At 37.1% G+C, this 18,290-nt stretch overlaps 1 protein-coding gene across 2 annotated transcripts; it reads right to left on the bottom strand.

The window, feature by feature from the left end:
* Window positions 1-824: 824 nt before the first annotated feature.
* LOC103136916 (uncharacterized protein C14orf93 homolog) lies at window positions 825-3,128 on the bottom strand. Of its 2 annotated transcripts, none has more exons than XM_016670556.1 (7): window positions 2,768-3,128; window positions 2,227-2,267; window positions 1,873-2,121; window positions 1,726-1,787; window positions 1,551-1,648; window positions 1,339-1,457; window positions 825-1,217 (listed from the first exon to the last, which is right to left on the bottom strand). In XM_016670556.1, exons 1-7 carry the CDS (start codon window positions 2,790-2,792, stop codon window positions 888-890), a joined length of 924 nt encoding a protein of 307 aa, XP_016526042.1. In that variant the 5' UTR covers window positions 2,793-3,128; the 3' UTR covers window positions 825-887. The 2 variants fall into 2 exon arrangements, with proteins under 2 accessions (XP_016526042.1, XP_007550440.1); XM_007550378.2 differs by having other exon boundaries at window positions 2,227-2,312; window positions 2,768-3,125.
* Between the last annotated feature and the right edge of the window lie 15,162 nt (window positions 3,129-18,290).

The following is an 18,290-nucleotide window of genomic DNA, read 5'->3' as shown; positions in this document are numbered from 1 at the left end:
TTGCATAACAATTATTTTGTATAATTATGTCTGTGCCTGTTGTGACCTAAAATAATACTTTTTAATTATATAGCCAAAAATAACACCTTTCTTTCAGGGTTTTGCTGTGCATGGAAATGCCGGGGAACACACACACTCCCATTTCTGAAAACTGGCTTGAAATGTCTCTGAAGGTCCTTGACAAAATAAAGCAACTAAAATATTATATTAAACCTACAGCTGGAAGATCAACATGTAGTTTCATGAAGAAATAAACAAAGGCCTAAATAAACAAATGGCTTAGCAACGTCAGAAGGAAGTACTGAAGCAGCCAAGAGGCCCCTGGTAACTCTGGAGGAGTCACAATGGTTTGCAGTTCAGGTGAGAAAATTTGTCAACATGACAATCCACCTTTTTTAAGGCAGTAATCTGCATGAATTAATCTGGCTGAGGTGTTCATCTGAGAGACAGCATTGTGAAATAAGCTGTCTGTCTCCGGTTTCTGCAAATGGCTCTGTAGCTCCTTCTGAGGGTAGAAGTCTGAACAGTTTCTTCACAGGATGTGTGGGATCAGATGAGATATTTATGGCACATTTCTTGACCCTAGCTTAGCCCTTTGGACTCTTGAATGGTGGGAAGACTAGAGTTGAAGATCCTCTCTGCAGACCTGGATGCTCATTGCAGACTGTCCGTATCCTTTTTTTTTGTGTGGCTGAGACAGAGTTGTGAGTCGTTTCCTACATAGATCAGAGCTTCATGAAAGAATGGCAGAAGAAAAACACATGGTGGAAAAAACTAGCATACAATCCCATCTCTAATTAGCTTTAATGTATGCACACGATGAAGCAAAGTTGAATGTTTTTTTTATTGACCAAAACATCACAGAGAAACACACTGAAACACACAGGTTATATCAGAATTTGAGGCATAAACTCTGGGACAAAATGTCTTCTTGCTGCCTCGGCGCTGTAGCTGGTAGGCGGCAGTCTATCAGACTCGGCTCCATAACGCAGCCGCCGCAGATGTCTTGCAGCGTACTTCGAACAGACACCCAGTCTGCTTTGAAGCACTCCACACAGGTCACTGAGTTCCTGGCTGCGAAATGAGGGACGACGCACAATCCACCCAAATATGCCCTCCGACACGCCGTCCTCCTCATCAGACATCAGGTCCACAGTGACGCCACGCCAGAACTCACGCTCCTCATCTTTTATCACACTCTGCCTCGCTGCCAGAAGCTGCGAAAAATAAGTAAATAAATAAATATCAAATCAGTCTTGGACACATACATATATATATATATATTTTTTTTTTTTTTTTACAATTTGCTACAGTAAAGACATAAGTTGTTGAACTTACTCTCTTTCTTCTTTGTCGGCTCCTGGCCAAGTTCTTTATCGAGACAGCCTTAGCTTCACGATCCGGTTGCTGGTACCTGTAGTTTCTTCTTAAAGTCTCAAAATATGTCTTACAAGCAGCTGGAATAAAATTAAAAAGTGTGTGTTAAAACTGTATTGCAACAAAGATGCATACATATTAAATAAACCCAAGATGCGACTCAAGACACTTACAAATGATGTCACAGCTTTCCACACACTGGAAATCCGGATTTGCCTTCAAAGTTTGGAGTAGGACCGATGTAACTGCTAGATTGTGAGAAGAATTAAGTCTGTAATAAATAAAAAGATGTGAGTATTTTAAAAGTTCACAACAGTCAATGTGGAAAAAAAACCCAAACAATCCTACCCTTGATCTGGCTGATAGTGACTGGTGTTGGTGTCAGAATTGTAAAAACGTCGAACTGCTTCCTGTAAAAACAAAGACATGTTCAGTATGCAAACACTATGATTTTCTGTATAATACATGTGTTACTATGTGTGGGGGTTTTTTTACCGCAAGTTTGGTATTTTTGCAGCGTCGTCTTTTTTGGTGCGTTTCTACTATACCAGAACCGCTTTCCCATTTTTCCGCCAAGACAGAGAGCCTTTGTTCGAGGGACAAAAACTTCTCATCCATGGAACCAAGTCTGTGGTAAAGGTTTTCAGATAGCTGGGTTACTAAGCAAGACAATCCGCTGATAGCGGACAATAACGTTTTACAGTCTGCAGGCTTAGAGTTGGCTGGAATTCCCAGAGTACCCTCCTGTTGAAGCGGAGGAGAGACAGCAAAGATTAAAACAATGCTGAGACATTACTAATAAAGGATATGACATGGTCAAAAAGCTTACAAGTTTAGTTTAATACTTACCACAAAGCAGGGTGGTTGTGGCTCTGCATATGGTGGAGAATTTGAATCAAGGAAAAGATGAAAGCTTTGGTCATAAGTCGTTGAATCTGAGGAACAAGGAGAAGACTTGAAGTAGAGCAATACAGTTTTAATTTTATGGGCCTCTTATAAACATAAAAATGACAATATTTCTGGGGAAAAAAAAGAACAAAACTAAAAGAAAATGATTCGACAGGTAAAAATGTAATACAAAAAATTCAAAACGAAAAAAAGAAAAGCAAAATAAAAGAAGCAAAAAGTGCTTTATATGCGAAAGGTTGGTAGATTTAAAGGAACTACTCATGTACACAGTAACTTAATGCATAATTTCAACAACGTTAGTCAATATTGCTAGCCATGATATTGATAAAGAAGGATATATATATATATATATATATATATATATATATATATATATATATATATATATATATATATATATATATATATATATATATGCTTAGTCATAAGGTTACAAAAAGGTTCGTAAAAGCAGCATTAAAATTCATTTTTGATAGCTTACCATCGACTGTAGTTGGTAGCTGCATTTCTTCACTTTCTTCAAACTCTTCAGTAAGCTTTTCTAGTTTTCCATCGCCTCAACCTCCCCAACCACGTCATTTGTAAGATCCGTAAACCTCCACGGCTTGTTTTGAGCATCTGAACTTTTGCGATTTCTATTCCAAACTCCGTTACTGAAGTAAAGTTTTTTATGGTGAAAGTATTGGGACTGAGAAAGTTCATTGTCGCAGTGTCCACAAAAACGACGTGTTTTTTTCTTTGTGGGTTTTGATGGTTCCATCTTTCGGATGTAGCTCGTCTTTGGCGTGGCTTTTCTTCTTCTTCTCGTGGAAGTTATTTGTAGTGGGTAAAAAACTTAATGGTGCACTACCGCCACCAAATGGTAAGGAGTGTCGATCAGAATTTTAAATGTCTATTTCAAAATAAATACATAACAAATAAAAAAATTGCAAAAAGAAAAAAAAAGCATTACTGAGTAAATAAATTATTTAACTAAATCATCCTAAATAAGCGAGTACACTAACATATTACAGATTTTGATGGATTGCAACTTGATGGATCTTCAACCACAATACATTTTCATTAGGCATTCATTGGGCAACAATTGGTGGGTCCTTTGGGTTGAGCCCTTTTTGATTTCAACATCTGACATCAAACGAAAAGTAATATACAAAGTCCTATGTGTATTTAATAATATCAAACAACAACCACAAACCACAATAATAGATTACATAACCGAATGTGTGTGTAATAGGGTGACTAAGCCCAGGCAGTTGAAAAGTAGAAGATGTAGTGGCATTTTGGGAAAAAAAAGCAAAAACAAACAAAAACAAACCAACTTGTAGTAGTTTTTGACACATTGAGGAATTGGACCACAATTAATAGGTTTTATTAATAAGCCCCTTTTTTCTGAAGGGGCTTATTAATAGAAGACATCACATTGTGTGGTTTGACTTTATACTCTATCTAATATATTGGAAATTTCAGAAAGATACCGGTCCGGCAGACTTTTCTCTAAAAATCTGTTTACCCATTTGGGCCACATGCAGTGAAGAGGCTGCATTTTCTATCGTCATTTGAAAGAGTGCATTTTGGACTTTGGGCCTATTTTCTCTTTGTGGGACTATTCATTCAATCATTTCATTGGATTACTTGGAAAATATAATGACAACAAAGTTCTGGTTCTGCAAAGTCAGCTGCTTTGTCTGCCATGACCATCCGGATTTGGAGCTGAATTTGAAAACATTTTAAGATTATGTGCCAGTTTGACACATAATCATTCAATTGATATGTGTGACGTAAAGTATTATGTTTTTGATGTCAGCAGAAAGACTGGTCACTTTAGTGGTGCCACTGCCCCCATTTAAGCCAATAATTGCGAATGCATTTGGTACTAGTTCAATGCTGACAATGTATTGTTGTGCTGCACATATTTTACCCTGTGCGGACCACCCAACTCTGTTCAACAGTTCCGGGACCCGACCAAAACGCCTCGGGGTCATTACCTTGAAAAATAGTACGATTTTGTTAAGTATAAAACAAGCTTTATTGCCCAAAATGATCAAATGTTACAAGTCATACAAAATGAACAGATACAGAGTGACATTCACTGTCCAGTGCTGGATTCTAATCAGTACACCTTAAAGATGCATGTGAGCACATAAAAGATAGAGGAAAGATTGAGATAAAAGAGTCAGAAGAAAGACATTGAATAATATACAATATACTTGAATATAACCTGATAACAGTATCACTGTTTTGCCAATACATGCAAACTCCTCATATAATCCCGTAACTTCCTCCATAGATGAATCAAGAGATGCACGTCTATATAAGGTGGTGATTAATGTTATTTCAAAAGTCACTGCATCCAAGCATGTAATTCCAAGGGTTTTTAAGGCTTCATTTCCACCCAGTTGCTCAGTTTCTTATCAACTTATAGAGCGCATTGGTGAATGATGTGTGGTTAACATCCACTGGTCAGCTAAGCAGCACCGCAGGAAAGGTGACGGTAGTCACATCAATAGTAAGGATTCAGAAGGGGGCAGGTGAGATCGAACTCTGAAGCAGCAGCGTTTAGCGAAAGTCCTTAAGATTCAGATTTTCAAGCCTAAGGGTTGCAACTGTTGCACTTCACCAATTACACAACAGGCTGGGGGAAGGGAAGGAAAAGTGATGGGAATACCTACCATTGTGTTTAAGTTTTCAAACTATTGAAATTAAATGTTAATGCCTGGCCATTTACATCAAATTCCTGAGAACCTTGTAAATACCTATGAACAGCTGTTTGCTTGAACTTCCACTGCAATTCGCATGACAAAAATCCCATTTTTGTATTTCTGTGGCTTCCACCAGTTCTGCTTACACAATAAAACTAATTACATATCAATGACTCTCCAGGGCTTGAGGGGAATGTCTCTGAGTTTTCAGCTGTCTGAAACATTTCACATCAATTCCTGACCGTTTTCATTTGATTCCTGAGAAGATTACAAACTGACTTTAACAGTCTTTTGCCTGAACGTCCATTGCAATTCACATGTCAAAAATCCCACTATCATGAAGTGGTTCAATAAATATGTCCTTTTTTGTTTTCCCTTTATTTTTGATCTAAGATCAAAAATGAGTTTTCTGCAAAACTTACCATTTTAGGAGAACAAACAAGCTTTGCTAGAGAACAACTCAGCCTTACTGGTTGCTTAAAAACCCCCACAAACGTGTCACAAAGAAGAGAATTGACTTGCATGATGTTGATACTGTTTGTGTTTCTGTTGATGTTTCCACAGGCTGTTGCTAACAAAATTCAACATTTGCCAGTTTATTTCTACAGGCATCCAAGATCTTTTGGCCGGCTGCCTCTTTCCAAACAGCATGGTGATTCATCCCTGGTCATGTTACATTGGCAAGTGAATCACAGATCTCATGGATGGTCCAAAACTTTTAAAAAATCCTTATCCTTCCTGGTAGTGTTGCTCTATGATGCCCTCGCCCTGTTTTTATCCTCTCCATCTCTTCCAAGGCATGAACAGCAGGATCCCTGGGAGAGGAGATGATATTGTTATCCTGGAGGCTGCAACGCTCCACGGAGCTATGCATCAATATCTCCCATCTGCCTTTGATGTTCTATAAATAGATAAACCTTTCCTTTCTCTGTGATAATGAACCTGGGATTGAAGCTGTTTCCTGCCTGCTGCATCTTTGTCTGTAGGCTGACTTGGACAGGGCAGAAAAACGGTGGGCAGCTGTTGGGCAGCTTCTTTCAGAACACTGTCTCATTGGGATAATACCTTATCAGAGTAGGATTAACAGGTAGTGTTTCTTATAGTTGTAGTTACATTGAATATATCATCTCCTGCTGTTGGATTTGCAGCCACAGGCCTGAACACTCGTCACTTTACTCAGTTAACTGACATTTCACAGCTGCCAAAATTGAAATGTCACCATGTGAGGCTTTGCAACTCATGTTTTAGTTATATCTCATAGTCTGGCATAACTGCAACTGGTCCATCCGTTCTCTACAGTGAAGTTAATTACACTAAAGGTAGAAGGGAAAATGGATAAACAGTGACTAAATCAGTTTGGGTTGCTATAATCATAGTTATTAGTCACAAGCATTAAAAAAAAGGAACAGACACTTGAGCTACATCACTGTGTGAGATTAATCTATACATCTGCGTTTGACTTTATAAATAGAATCATAACAATAATCATAAGAGTTTTTAATTGCATTCTTAATTACAGAGATGCATCAGCATGTAGAGAATAACTTTTGAAGGTGCCAATGATGTAGTCCATTTCGAATGGTGTTCCTTGTTCTCATCCTCAGGTGAAAAAAAAAGCTGTAGAAACTTTGCAGCATATTTACAATGGATATCCAGGCATCACCTTCAATATGACCTGTTCCAAGTCTAAACTGTCTCCCTGTGGTGGAGAGCCCTCCTGCGTAATCACAGGCTCCGCCCACAAGAAGAAAAAAATAAATAATTACTTCTAACTCAAGTAAATTCTTATAAAAGTATACAACATAAATAAAATAATCATAACTATAAAAAATAAACCTGTGACCAAAAATGCAATACTCAATTAAATAAAAATAAAAAATCATTAAATTAATATGTCCTGATGACGTCATTACCTCCTCACTCCGTTTGCTAATCAGAAAACACGATTTAGACCTTTGTTCTTAGCAAAAGTTGATCTTCTCAAAAGGATTACATTTCAATGCACAATTAATATTATTAGTTAATAATACATACTTCATGTGCTCTGCATCTCTCCTTTTCCCTTTCAAGAAACTCAAATTATGCACCAATCCTTTCCAATTTAACATGGGGCACACAAGAATCACTCACCAAGGCCTTTTGGAGCATTTGTTTTATCTCTGCCAACTCTGGCTGATTAAGATACCTTTCAGCCCATCAGACAGCAACAATACCATTGGCACACCTATATTATGCTGAGTATGTCTAATTGAAAATCCAACTTTATTTTGTGCATTACAGGTGGCTGAGCAAGTGTTGCACAGTTTCTAACTACAAACACCATTATCAGAGATCATGTGCTGCTTGTTCCTGACGTTAAGCTACTGTGTTTATATAGTTTGGGTATGTATCCATATGTATGCTAATTTTAGTGTGATTTTCTACATTGATGTGTGTATAATTTGTATTATTTTGTACCGTATGTACATGCCTTCTTTAAAAAGCAAGGTAACAGATGAGACCTTTTAAAAGGACAGAGACATTAAAATCCCACTGTACATTATGATACATTATGCAAACTAGCTGTAAGGCTCTGGGTCTGTGCAGCTCTCTGCACACACACACATCAACCAGATGTAAAAGCCATTTCAAAATGGGTCAGACGAAAGGCCAGTCCACAAGGAGACAAAATTCCTGAAGGGGTTTGTGATGATGATGAGTACATGAAAGCTGGGGAAAGAAAAAACATCTTTTTCAGTCATGGAAATATACTACAGTGTTGACATTGCCAGAGAAAATCCTCCCTTTAAGTACAGATACAGTCAAGGAGAATATTTAAACGTGGTATTTCAGTTTTCATTCATTTCTTTGGTGGACAAGCCTTACAAGATGACAATAAGTCAGACGTGCACAAATATTTACTGGGTCGCCCATTTCAACAACAAATTGGGAATTCAGAGTTTCTTACGTTTTCAACCACATTAAATATTTAATTTTTATGAGGGAATTGTCACAATTCCCATCTGTTTGTGTTTTGGTTTTCACCTGAGTTTGTATTTAGATAATTTCAGTGGCGTTTCTCCATATTAAATCATTATTTGAGATGAGTTCCTTCTTGTGTCCTGCTCTGTGCATTTTGATTTCATATGTTAGCATTAGCTTCTGGTTAGTCAGAGCCTAACTCATTTTCATTTTCATTCATTTTCTCCTGCACCCATTATCAATCTTTCACTTGGTTTCATGCTCAGATTCACTCCCAGCTGCTCTGCAATCTGTTGATTATGCTCACCTGGTTTCCATATTACTCATCACATCACATTATTTAAGCTCCATGGTTTCTTCATCTGACTGCCGGATTCTACAGTATTCTGCTGCAAGGAATCACTTTTTGAGCAGGAACTAGGAAGATGGTCTGAATTATGAAGTTAAATACAATGCTCTCTGGGGTAAAGTAGCTATTAGAGGCTGCAAAAGAATTGGGATAGTTGTTCACATTCTATGTCAATGACTGTAAACATACAGCAACTTGCAATGAAATGGAGCAAAACATATTCACCAATGGCTGCAAAGGCATACTGCCATAACCTCAGCGAAATATGGCTGCACAAAGTACTAACTCAGGCAGGCTAAGTACCTAAAAACACTTTCCAGATTATGGGTTCTAAAAAATAGAGAAAAAATATACAGCATTCTTCTTGCACTTCAAACTTATTCAAAACTTTGTGTTGGTCTATCAAATAAAATTCTAATGAAATGCGTTAAGGTTTGTAGTTGCAAATTGACAAAATATAAAAAGTGTGAAAAGGGGTTTGAATACTTTTAAAGTGCTCTTTGAGAATAAACATTAAAATAAAGAAACATCTTCCTTATTAAACACTTAATCAGCTTGGAAAATTGGAAACATTTCAGTTCTATACTAAAAGCATCGGAACTAATTATCTCAGAGCAGGAAAGCCTGAGGAAGGAGAACTTCATGTTAGTCTCTTTTAATTTGATTTCATAAGTTCTTTATGATTGATGTTAATATGATGTGAAACTGACATCCCCTCTGACAAAATGTACACAAATGAACTGCTATTCTGTGATTGTCCATCATCCTTTTAAGTTTAGAAGTGGGCATAAAGTTAAAAAAAAAGCAAATATTAGTTTTTTGAAAAAGAAAAATAAAGTTTAAAGTGATACAAAAATTTAGGTTTCAAACCTAAGTTTCTGCGTCATCAAACAAAATCTCACATTTGTTTAATTTTTTAAAGAACAATAATCTGTGTTTATGTAATTTTTGAAAAATTAGCTCCATGCATTCATGAATACTTTTGCTAAAATTAATTTCTATTTGATATCTATTTCTGTTAATGGACTTATCTCTGCCGACTAGTCTGACACGATTCAGATTCATTAGATTCATCCATGTGTGTATTCATGTACATCTGCTGTTTATGTAATGATCCAGTAATCTTAAGTAACAAGATGTCAGCCAGTGCTTTTGAACTGGGTTTATTTTAAAACATTGCAGATTCAGATGCACTTGCTCTGATAAATTACTGATTTTGTGTCAACAACTAAACTGACAGCATCTGCATAAAATGAAACTATGCCATTTCAAAGAAACACTTACATACTTATATATATGATAAAACTCAATGCAACAAATAGTCTCAAGGAAAAATATGTCTGACCTTTAGACCATTTTTATTTTTTTTTTATCATACATGGACGGTGTATAACATTTCATTGACCTTTTTTAAAGAAAGGTACATGGTACCAGGTTGTCGCAAAAGAACTGCTAATTTTGACAGGCTGTTCCTGGACAGGTTGATGGCAGCCAAATATAATGCAACATGGATGGTGAATTGATGAAAACCCAGTATGAAATGTAATTACATATTTTTGTATCCATACATGTCCAAAAAACCATGACTCCTATCTCACTAAAACCAATCGAACCATTCACAGCACAACCCCACTCACAAAATTATTGCTTTACTCGGCTACTTTCATCAACAGCGAGTACTTATAGCCACCTCTAGAGGTCGCTCTAGTGACTAGTCCTTCTAGCGACTAGTTCTATGTGCTCAATGTGACACCCTGTTAAGAGCCTGAGCACCAAAATCTTGGAGGATTTTGTAAAGTAAACAAATGTTTGTATAAAGTATCAGATTTTCTAAACCAAGAAAAATTTGAAAAGAATATGAGTGGGACTTAGTTCTGCTATATCTATAATAATATGTCCAAATATGTTGGATCGGATGCATGGATATTATACATATTATTGTTGGGATTTACAAGCTTTTCACATGGCTGGATGGAGGATTACATCCGAGGAAGGTCCCTCTGTGAATATATTATACAGCTTAAAATAGATGTTTTTGTGTTTTGTTTTGTTTTTTTTAGGCTGTAATTAAAGTTGACATATTGTGTCGCATCAGCCTTGCCTGTGTTCAATTTCCCGAATTAAATTGGGATACTTGAACTTTTTATTCTACATATGTCACAGTGATTCAAAATGTTGATTAGTAGTGATCACATCTCAAGAACAAAGTCAGAGGTATATAGAAAACATCTGTGTAAACAAGGCTATTTTTATGTGCAGGCATGTGTCTGTTGTGTAATTTCATCTATATATCCCACTCCCCTCCTAACGCACAAAATAAAGGAGAAACTGATAAATGAGTCTGGAAAACACAGACAGCACGCAACATTAGTTTGGAGAATAACAGTTTATTTTTGCTCCAGAAGCCTCAAATAATGATTTATTGAAACACTCTGCAAACGTCTGCAAGCATGGCTGATAAACTGGGGGCTTTATGATTTGTTTGTTTGATCCAGATGAAATCAACTGCTTTTTTCCTCCCATCAGTTATAAAATTATCGCGGCTTGTCACAAGCTACAAACAATTAATGCATCACTGAGCAATTATTGTTTAATTTATGAGACATTTATGAAAGCTTTTTGAACCATTGCATGGCCCTAGTGTGTGTGTGTGTCTTGTGTATCCATGCCTTGGGCTTATCGATGTTCTGTCTCGCTTGTGAGCAGCACATGTCAGATAGAAAAAGTGCATTTTTAAACATAGTTGTCCAAGCGTGGAGTTTGCCACAGGCCAGAAGACGTATACAGTGTCACCATCTACCTAAAGCAGATGATTATTGCAATCTATCATGTATCATATGGAAAAGGGAAAACACACATAGAGCAAATAGGAGATAGAAATGACTGTGGTAGGAAAAAATTATGGAAAAAAGAGCAACAAAAAAATCCAAAACATGTAGGACAAAGACTTTTCTCTTTGTCGTCTTCGCTAAAGTCCATTTTGTCCTATTACATCCACAAACAATGTATTATTCATAGGATCCCAGTATTCACGGGGGCTTTTTTTTTGTTTGTTTTTAAACTCTTTCTCACATGCTGTTTTTATTTTAATTATGTAAAGCACTTTGAAATGCCTTGCTGCTGAAATGTGCTATACAAATAAAATTTGATTGATTGATTGATTGATAGGAATCACAACTGCCATTGAATAGCTGAAGTCCTTGAATACTCTTGTGTACAGAAACTTGCAGATCAGGCAAGAGCAGCTTTACTCTGAGAAACAGCCCACTCCATAGAAAATCTGGAGAAGCTGCTGAGAGTCACAGTTCAAGTGGGAGAGAGTCAGCTTACCGGACAGCTATTTGTTTTGGACTCCACAAATCTGACTTTTCTGGAAAAGTGGCAAGAAAAAAAAAGCAACTGTTAAAAATAACTGATTTAAAGCTTGTTAAACGTCATGAAGCTACAGCAACTGTTTATTGTTGGGACCAAACCTGGACTTTTTAACATCACGTGGGACAGAAAATAACTCTTGACATTTCACAGAGAGGGTTGACTTCTGCATAAGAAAGCCTGTTTAAACCTTTAAATGAAATAAACAAATGCTTAAAAACAAATCGCACAAAACTCTTTGAAAACACAAAGTCCTATTACAGCTTGTCCCATAGCAATTTATTCATTATCTAACTACATGCTTTAATTTTTCATCATATTTTTATCTTAAATTACACACTGCCACACTGGCTAATTGAATTCTGTTTACTCTGTGGCGTGAACATTAAATGAGCTCAGATGACTGTGGTAAAGGTCATGTTGTATGCTTCAATTATCTTTCATGGTTTAGTTCTCAGGCAACTCTAATGCAGTGGTTCTGAACTGCAGCATGTCACCATTTTGTGGTTCATCAAACTATAACAAGCAGATGATCATATCACAGCAACGACACATGAACAAGCACCTGCAAACGAGGCAACATTTGGGATGTCAGACAAATGAATGAATATTCATCTACACTGTTTGCTCAAATTTTCCACAAAGCCAACCAATCTTTTGTAGACATTTTTAGACAATATTCTCTCAACACATAATCTTATAGAGAGATTGGGCTCGACTGTGGTGCCAGTCGATTGATGAATGAACTAGGAGTAAGGACTTGGTAATGTTGATGAGCTAATTGTTCCTTGACGATTCTATGAGCACTGAGGTCCCACAATGCTCAGGGAATGATGTTTTTGAGCTGGGCTCCAAGACACATGGTGAAAAATGAGCTTGCATTCCTCCTGTAATACTACTGGAGCACCACAGGGCTGCGTGTTTGTTACTCTGCTATTGTCCCTTTTTAAACATGCCTGAAAATTCACGAAATCACAGCAAATCTTACGGCGGATACCACTGAGATGGTTCGGATTTGTAATAAAACAATCAAAAGGATGTTAAAAATTTGTGATGCTTCAGGCAAGAAAGCAACCTTGCTTTCAACTTAAAAAAAACGGGAACTAATTTTGGATTTCAGCTGTGGAAAATAAGTCCTGCAAATCAGTTTTTAGGAAAAGGAATGTTTTCAAATCAGCAAAGTGGCATCCTGATCTAAAGGAGTGATTCAGAGCCACCAAAACACTAGTCCTGGGTTCCAAATGGCATGTTCTCTTGTCTTTCCCTTTTTAAATATTGAAAAAAGACTTAAGCTGAATTTATTAAAGCTAAGATTGTTGGGGAAACAAATATTGATGATCTTGCAAAAGAAAACAAATGTGTCTATTCACATGGGACTCTCCCCAGGATGCATGTTTTCAAATTAAAGGTTGGGTTTTTTTTGTAAGGTTTTAAGTGTCAGAAAACTTAAACGCTTTTTATCCACATTTACCAGTGGTGGCAATAATTGCTGAGGGTGCTTATGTTTGTACTGCAATCTTCAGCTGAAACGCGCATATTGCTTGGCACCAACCATGTGTTTCTGTCTTGCTGATATACAACAGTGTATAAAAAGGTTGCAGAGGTATAGATGCAGCTTTCTAAAACACTCTGGCTGCTGGGAGGAAAATGGTCTCATCATAAAAAAAGCTTCACATGAAATGTTACGTTTGAGGCAAAGTGATGATGAAGGCTTTTATGGTGCTGTCCAATTATGTTTTTTTTAAGAAGCTCTAAGTGATTTGCTGCAATGCTGTTGCACTGTGTACAGAGACCTGAAAGCAGCTCCGGTTTGGCCACAAAATGGTCAGAAGCAGACCTGACGTGAGTTTATGACCAGAGTTTGCTTTGAGTCATTTCTCTGAGCCTTTTAAAATGATCTGAACACCAGATGGAGTGAACACCCTGCCTTGCAGTAAAATCTACACGTCCTTACCACCCATTACTCTGTGCAGACACAGCTGTCCTCTCAACTCAATAGATTCGCTAAGATTGCTCTGCGCTCCAGTTAAAATCCTGTTCAAAGTACTCGCTGCCCACGTGACAAGAAGTTAATCCCGGTATGTTTTGACATGTTTCTTAAATGCTTGAGCCTGTTTTGATGTTTATATAACTCTCAGACGAGCCCCTCTGATTTATACTAAACTGTCATTTCCATCAGCCATGGGAGGCCCTGACCAGGATTTGTTGTTTGAAATGTCAGTGTGAAAACAGGCCAGATTGTAGGGCTGTTGTTGGTTGAGCAGTGGAGGCAGACAGGAAGCCCCCCTCAAGGGTGCTCATACCTGAGCTGATGGAAGAATAAAAATAATTACTTAGGGGTTTTTGATTTACACTGACAGGCAGGCTTGAGGGCATGCCGTTACGGTGCTTCGGTGTCTGATTCAGGGTGCCATTATCCCCTGGCCTGCGTCTGCAGGTGTCAGCTTAGGCGTGAAGAAAAGCTCCGGTGCATTGTGTCAGGGAGGAGAAGCACAAACTCCATCTGTCTTCCAAGCCTCTGCTTTCAATGCTTAAAAGATATCATTGAGCTCCACACGAACTTGTTGAGCACTTGCATTTTTACCACCGCCTCTTTTTAAACCATTGAGCTGTAGCTGCTGTAAATGTAAGGCTGACAGAAGAAAGTTAGTATCAAGCTAAATTAGGTTTGAAATGGATAATCAGTTAAAGATTTTTAGTCAACTTCAATCTTTTCTCCTTAATTCTTAGAAAAACAATATGACTGTGGAAGAGATATACATCAATTTAAGTCTTTTTGTGTTCACACAATAAAAGCCCATGTCCTCTGAAATGGATAGGTAGCACCAGATATGTTGGATGCTGATGTAGTATATAGCTGTGCCATCTGGAACCCTGCCACCGTTCCTGGCAGTGAAGAGAAAAATGTTTTATTGACAACAAAATAACTTTTTAGCAGGAAGTGTTGAATGGATGTGTGGCCATTCATTTGCAACAAAGAAAAGGATGGAGAGAGCATTCTCATCCCCACGGATCCTATATTCAGAAAGTGAAGATGAGTTTAATGAAAGCGAACAGGTGAAGACAGATTTCTCTCTCCTTTAGAAGAGTTTTTTTGTCCTAAAATTATGTAACAATAAGAACTTACAATCAAGGGAAGCAACAACCCATTGCACAAGTATGGGAACACAACAGAGGTCGGCCAGGTTCTGCTTCAGGTTTCTTCCTGTTAAAGGGGATTTCTATGTCATTGTCACCACAGGCTTGTTCAGTATAAAGCATTGCTGCAAAGTTAGACTCTTTGCAACCAGCTGAGCTTCCTTTGATTCATAAAAAAAAACCTGGACAGATTGTGTGGCACAAAGTAAAACCTATCCAGTCACTGCAGAGATCACTAATATGAAAGTTTTGGAAGAAATTGGCTCATGCTCATTGGTGTAAGAGGACTGGTCAGAACCGGAGCACAGATTACATGTCAACATGCAAGCAGGATTTTTTTTTTTATTAATTTATTTTACAATTCTTCAAAAGTGATTATTAGCCACCGTCATGAATTACAGAGAAGCTTGGATTCCCATTGTGCTTTTAAATTTCTGGATAGGTTTCAGGTTTGTTGCTGTTCTTAGGCAGGGTTTCTTTCTCCCCCTCACTAAAAAAATTCGCCAGGTATTATTTAGTGAGATATTCAGCTGGAGAATTTTCCATTACTAATTTTCTCTTAAATGGCCTTATTTGAATTTGTTAGTGCCCAACTTTTGGGTTTCAAATGTCGCATCATTGTTCCTTGGTTGCCGGGTTCTCAGCTGTTTTCTGTTTACTTTTGAAAAATTAAATTCAGTTTTATGTAGATTTTAACTGAGGACATGACATGAATATACAATTCACTTGTGCTACATATCCGAGCACAAGTGAATTGTAAAGTTTGTAAAAAATAATAATAAATAATAAACAGAGCCTGCATATCTTCCGCTATCATAAAGTGGATCTTTCTGCGAACGATTCCTGCATTTGTGCAAAGGTTTCCGTTGCAGTAGACCTGGGTTCTGATATACCAGAAAACTAAAAATATTTTAAAAATCAGCTAAAGTTTAAAAAAGAAAAAGAAGAAACATATCACACATGATATCTGGACCTAAGTCAACATGGAAGTGTGATGCAAAAGGCTGGTCACTTTGTCTCCTCTGTTTGCAAATTTATTTTCAAATTTTTTGAGTGGATATTTGGTTCTTTCATTCAGTAATGAGTTTTAGCAAACACTGGCCTCAGTTTATCTTAAGCTGTGTGACTGTAGAGGCAGGAACAGTTTTTAAAAGATTGATCTTGATCAGTGTGACCACTGCGGCTAAAACCTCTGCCTTACTCTACACTTCCAACTCTTGGAATGGATAAAAGTTTCTTAAGAGCTAAGCCCATAAATTATCATAAAGCCTTGTAATTCAGTAGCCTTTTGGGAGAAGAAGTGATTACAGTGCAGTCTAATAAATCCTGAAAGCTTTCATACACTCCAAAGATCGATCTTTCACATAAAACAAGAGATTGAGTTTGGTCTACCGTTTCAAAAATGAGAAATCAATCAAACATGGTTTTACATTTGTCTGCGTACCAAACCTTTTGAAACTGTGGTTAAAAATGAAAAAAACAATGTTTAAGAAACATCAGCAGAAAGTTTTTATTCTTCTTGTGAAATATATATATTTTTTCTTCTCCCAATGTTATTGAGATAATTTATTGAGACGTATGAGACGAGGCTGGGAATAGTAAACACTGAACCACAGGGAGCCGATGGTGCAGAAAAACTTTTATATTGAAAGTAAGACAATAATAAAAAAGTATTTGGTCAGCTGCAGCAAACTAGATTGTCAAAAGTCTAAAAATAATTGTGTAACTTTGATTATGTGACACAATTGTTGCATCAAATATGTGTTGCACCCAACATTATTTGTTTTTTTCTGATAATGATGAGATTATTCTGAGCGTCAATGTAATTTAATAACCAGTCAAACATCTTGGCAGTTGCTGCTCATGCCAACATCAGCATATTAGGGATTTTATGTGATAGACCAACACAAGGTAGTGCACAGCTATAAATAAAAAGGAAAATAATACATTTTTACAAATAAAAAACTGGAAAGTGTGACTGGCATTCATTTGTATTCAGCCCCCGAGTGAACACTTTGTAAAATAACCTTTCTCTGTGGGTACAGCTGTAAGTCTTTGGGGGCATGTTTCTCCCAGCTTTGCACATCTGAAGATCTAAAGAAAATGATACATTTTCTTAGCAATGTTACATATTTAACTGTGTGAGTTGAGAAACAAATTTAGATGCAGTATTTCTTTATAATGAGAAATTTTCTCTTGACAAGATATTAAGATACATTCCTCTGACAGATTATGACTTCTTTAATTTTTGGTTTTGTTGAAATGTGAATTTCATTATAATTAAAAAGTTTCTCATAACAACAAAATTTAGAATTTTTGAAAATTGAAACTCTTGGAATCACAAGAAACTTTGTGCTCCTTAATTAATTTGGGTAATTTGTGAGTTAAATTAAATATAGATATAAATCAGCATGACCATGAATTTTCAACTGCATTTTTGTACTTTGACTGAGCCGTTCTTTCGCAATATATTTTAATTTAAACCCGTCTTTTGCTATGTGTTTCAAACAACTACCCAACACACCAATGATAAAATTAATTCACTATAAAAGTAAATGACAAACATCCTTTTAGTTTTTCTACTGCAAGCCCTAGTTGTTGTTATTCTAACAAGCATTTGCCATATTGTGAGGTTTGTTCATTCCTATCCATCAGTCCCTCAGCATGCTTCCTGTTTCCATTTTTTTCTACACAGTGTTTTCTTAGTCAATAAGAGCGGCTTCAGTAAATTGTCAAATCTCATCCACTCCACCATCGTTCTTTGTCATATATCAGTTTGTTGTTGACTGTGATTGTTTGCAAGGGCATCTGGAATCAATCATGTTAAGAACAGCGTCTCTCATTACCGATCACATTTCCACACTTTGACAGTCAGCCGCTTGCAAAGCCCTATGAGGGGTGCAGGGACACACAAACCCTCTTCCACACACACACACACACACGCACACACACACACACACACACACCTCTCAAGGTCCCCTTCATGTCTGAGCGACCACAGAAATTATGTGCTGATGACACCTCCACAGATTGTGTAATTACTTTTGCCCCAGTGGCCCTGGCCTGTAAAAGAGATTTTCAAGTTTTAAAGCTGGTAATTGCAGATCCAGATTTGTAGTGTTTGTGCAAAATTGGTCGCAGCTGACTTTTACGATTGGATGCAATATGAATATAGATTCAAGTTTGAGTTGCAACCCAGTGGGGGAAAGAAAAGGGGCTTGCTGGGGTTGTGTCCCGTTTTACCAAAGGTAATGGTAGAGGCGGAATGAAAAGCACAAGTAGGACTTGTTTTAGCTCAGCGCTTTAAAAAACTCATTGACCACATAAAGTTCTTAAGCATCAATTAATATGCGTCTTGTTTTAGGTACAAGTTTGTGGGTTGTGTGTCTAATACATCATAGTTTTGCTTGTTTTTCAATAATTCAGCTTTGTGGCAATGCTGATTTATTTGGGGAAAAAAATTCACTCATTGTCAGGGTATTGCT

This window comes from Poecilia formosa, unplaced genomic scaffold (assembly GCF_000485575.1).
Source record: "Poecilia formosa unplaced genomic scaffold, Poecilia_formosa-5.1.2 Scaffold35, whole genome shotgun sequence".
Taxonomy (NCBI): Eukaryota; Metazoa; Chordata; class Actinopteri; order Cyprinodontiformes; family Poeciliidae; genus Poecilia; species Poecilia formosa.
This window is presented reverse-complemented; position numbering and strand designations above follow the sequence as displayed.

Bases quoted from the DNA above. Each gene is read 5' to 3' on its own strand.
- LOC103136916 (XM_007550378.2), bottom strand. From the start codon at position 2,792: ATGCAGCTACCAACTACAGTCGATG. The intron at 2,122-2,226 runs GTAAGTATTAAA...CCGCTTCAACAG, and splicing joins CACAACCACCCTGCTTTGTG to GAGGGTACTCTGGGAATTCC. The intron at 1,649-1,725 runs GTAGGATTGTTT...TATTTATTACAG, and splicing joins CACTATCAGCCAGATCAAGG to ACTTAATTCTTCTCACAATC.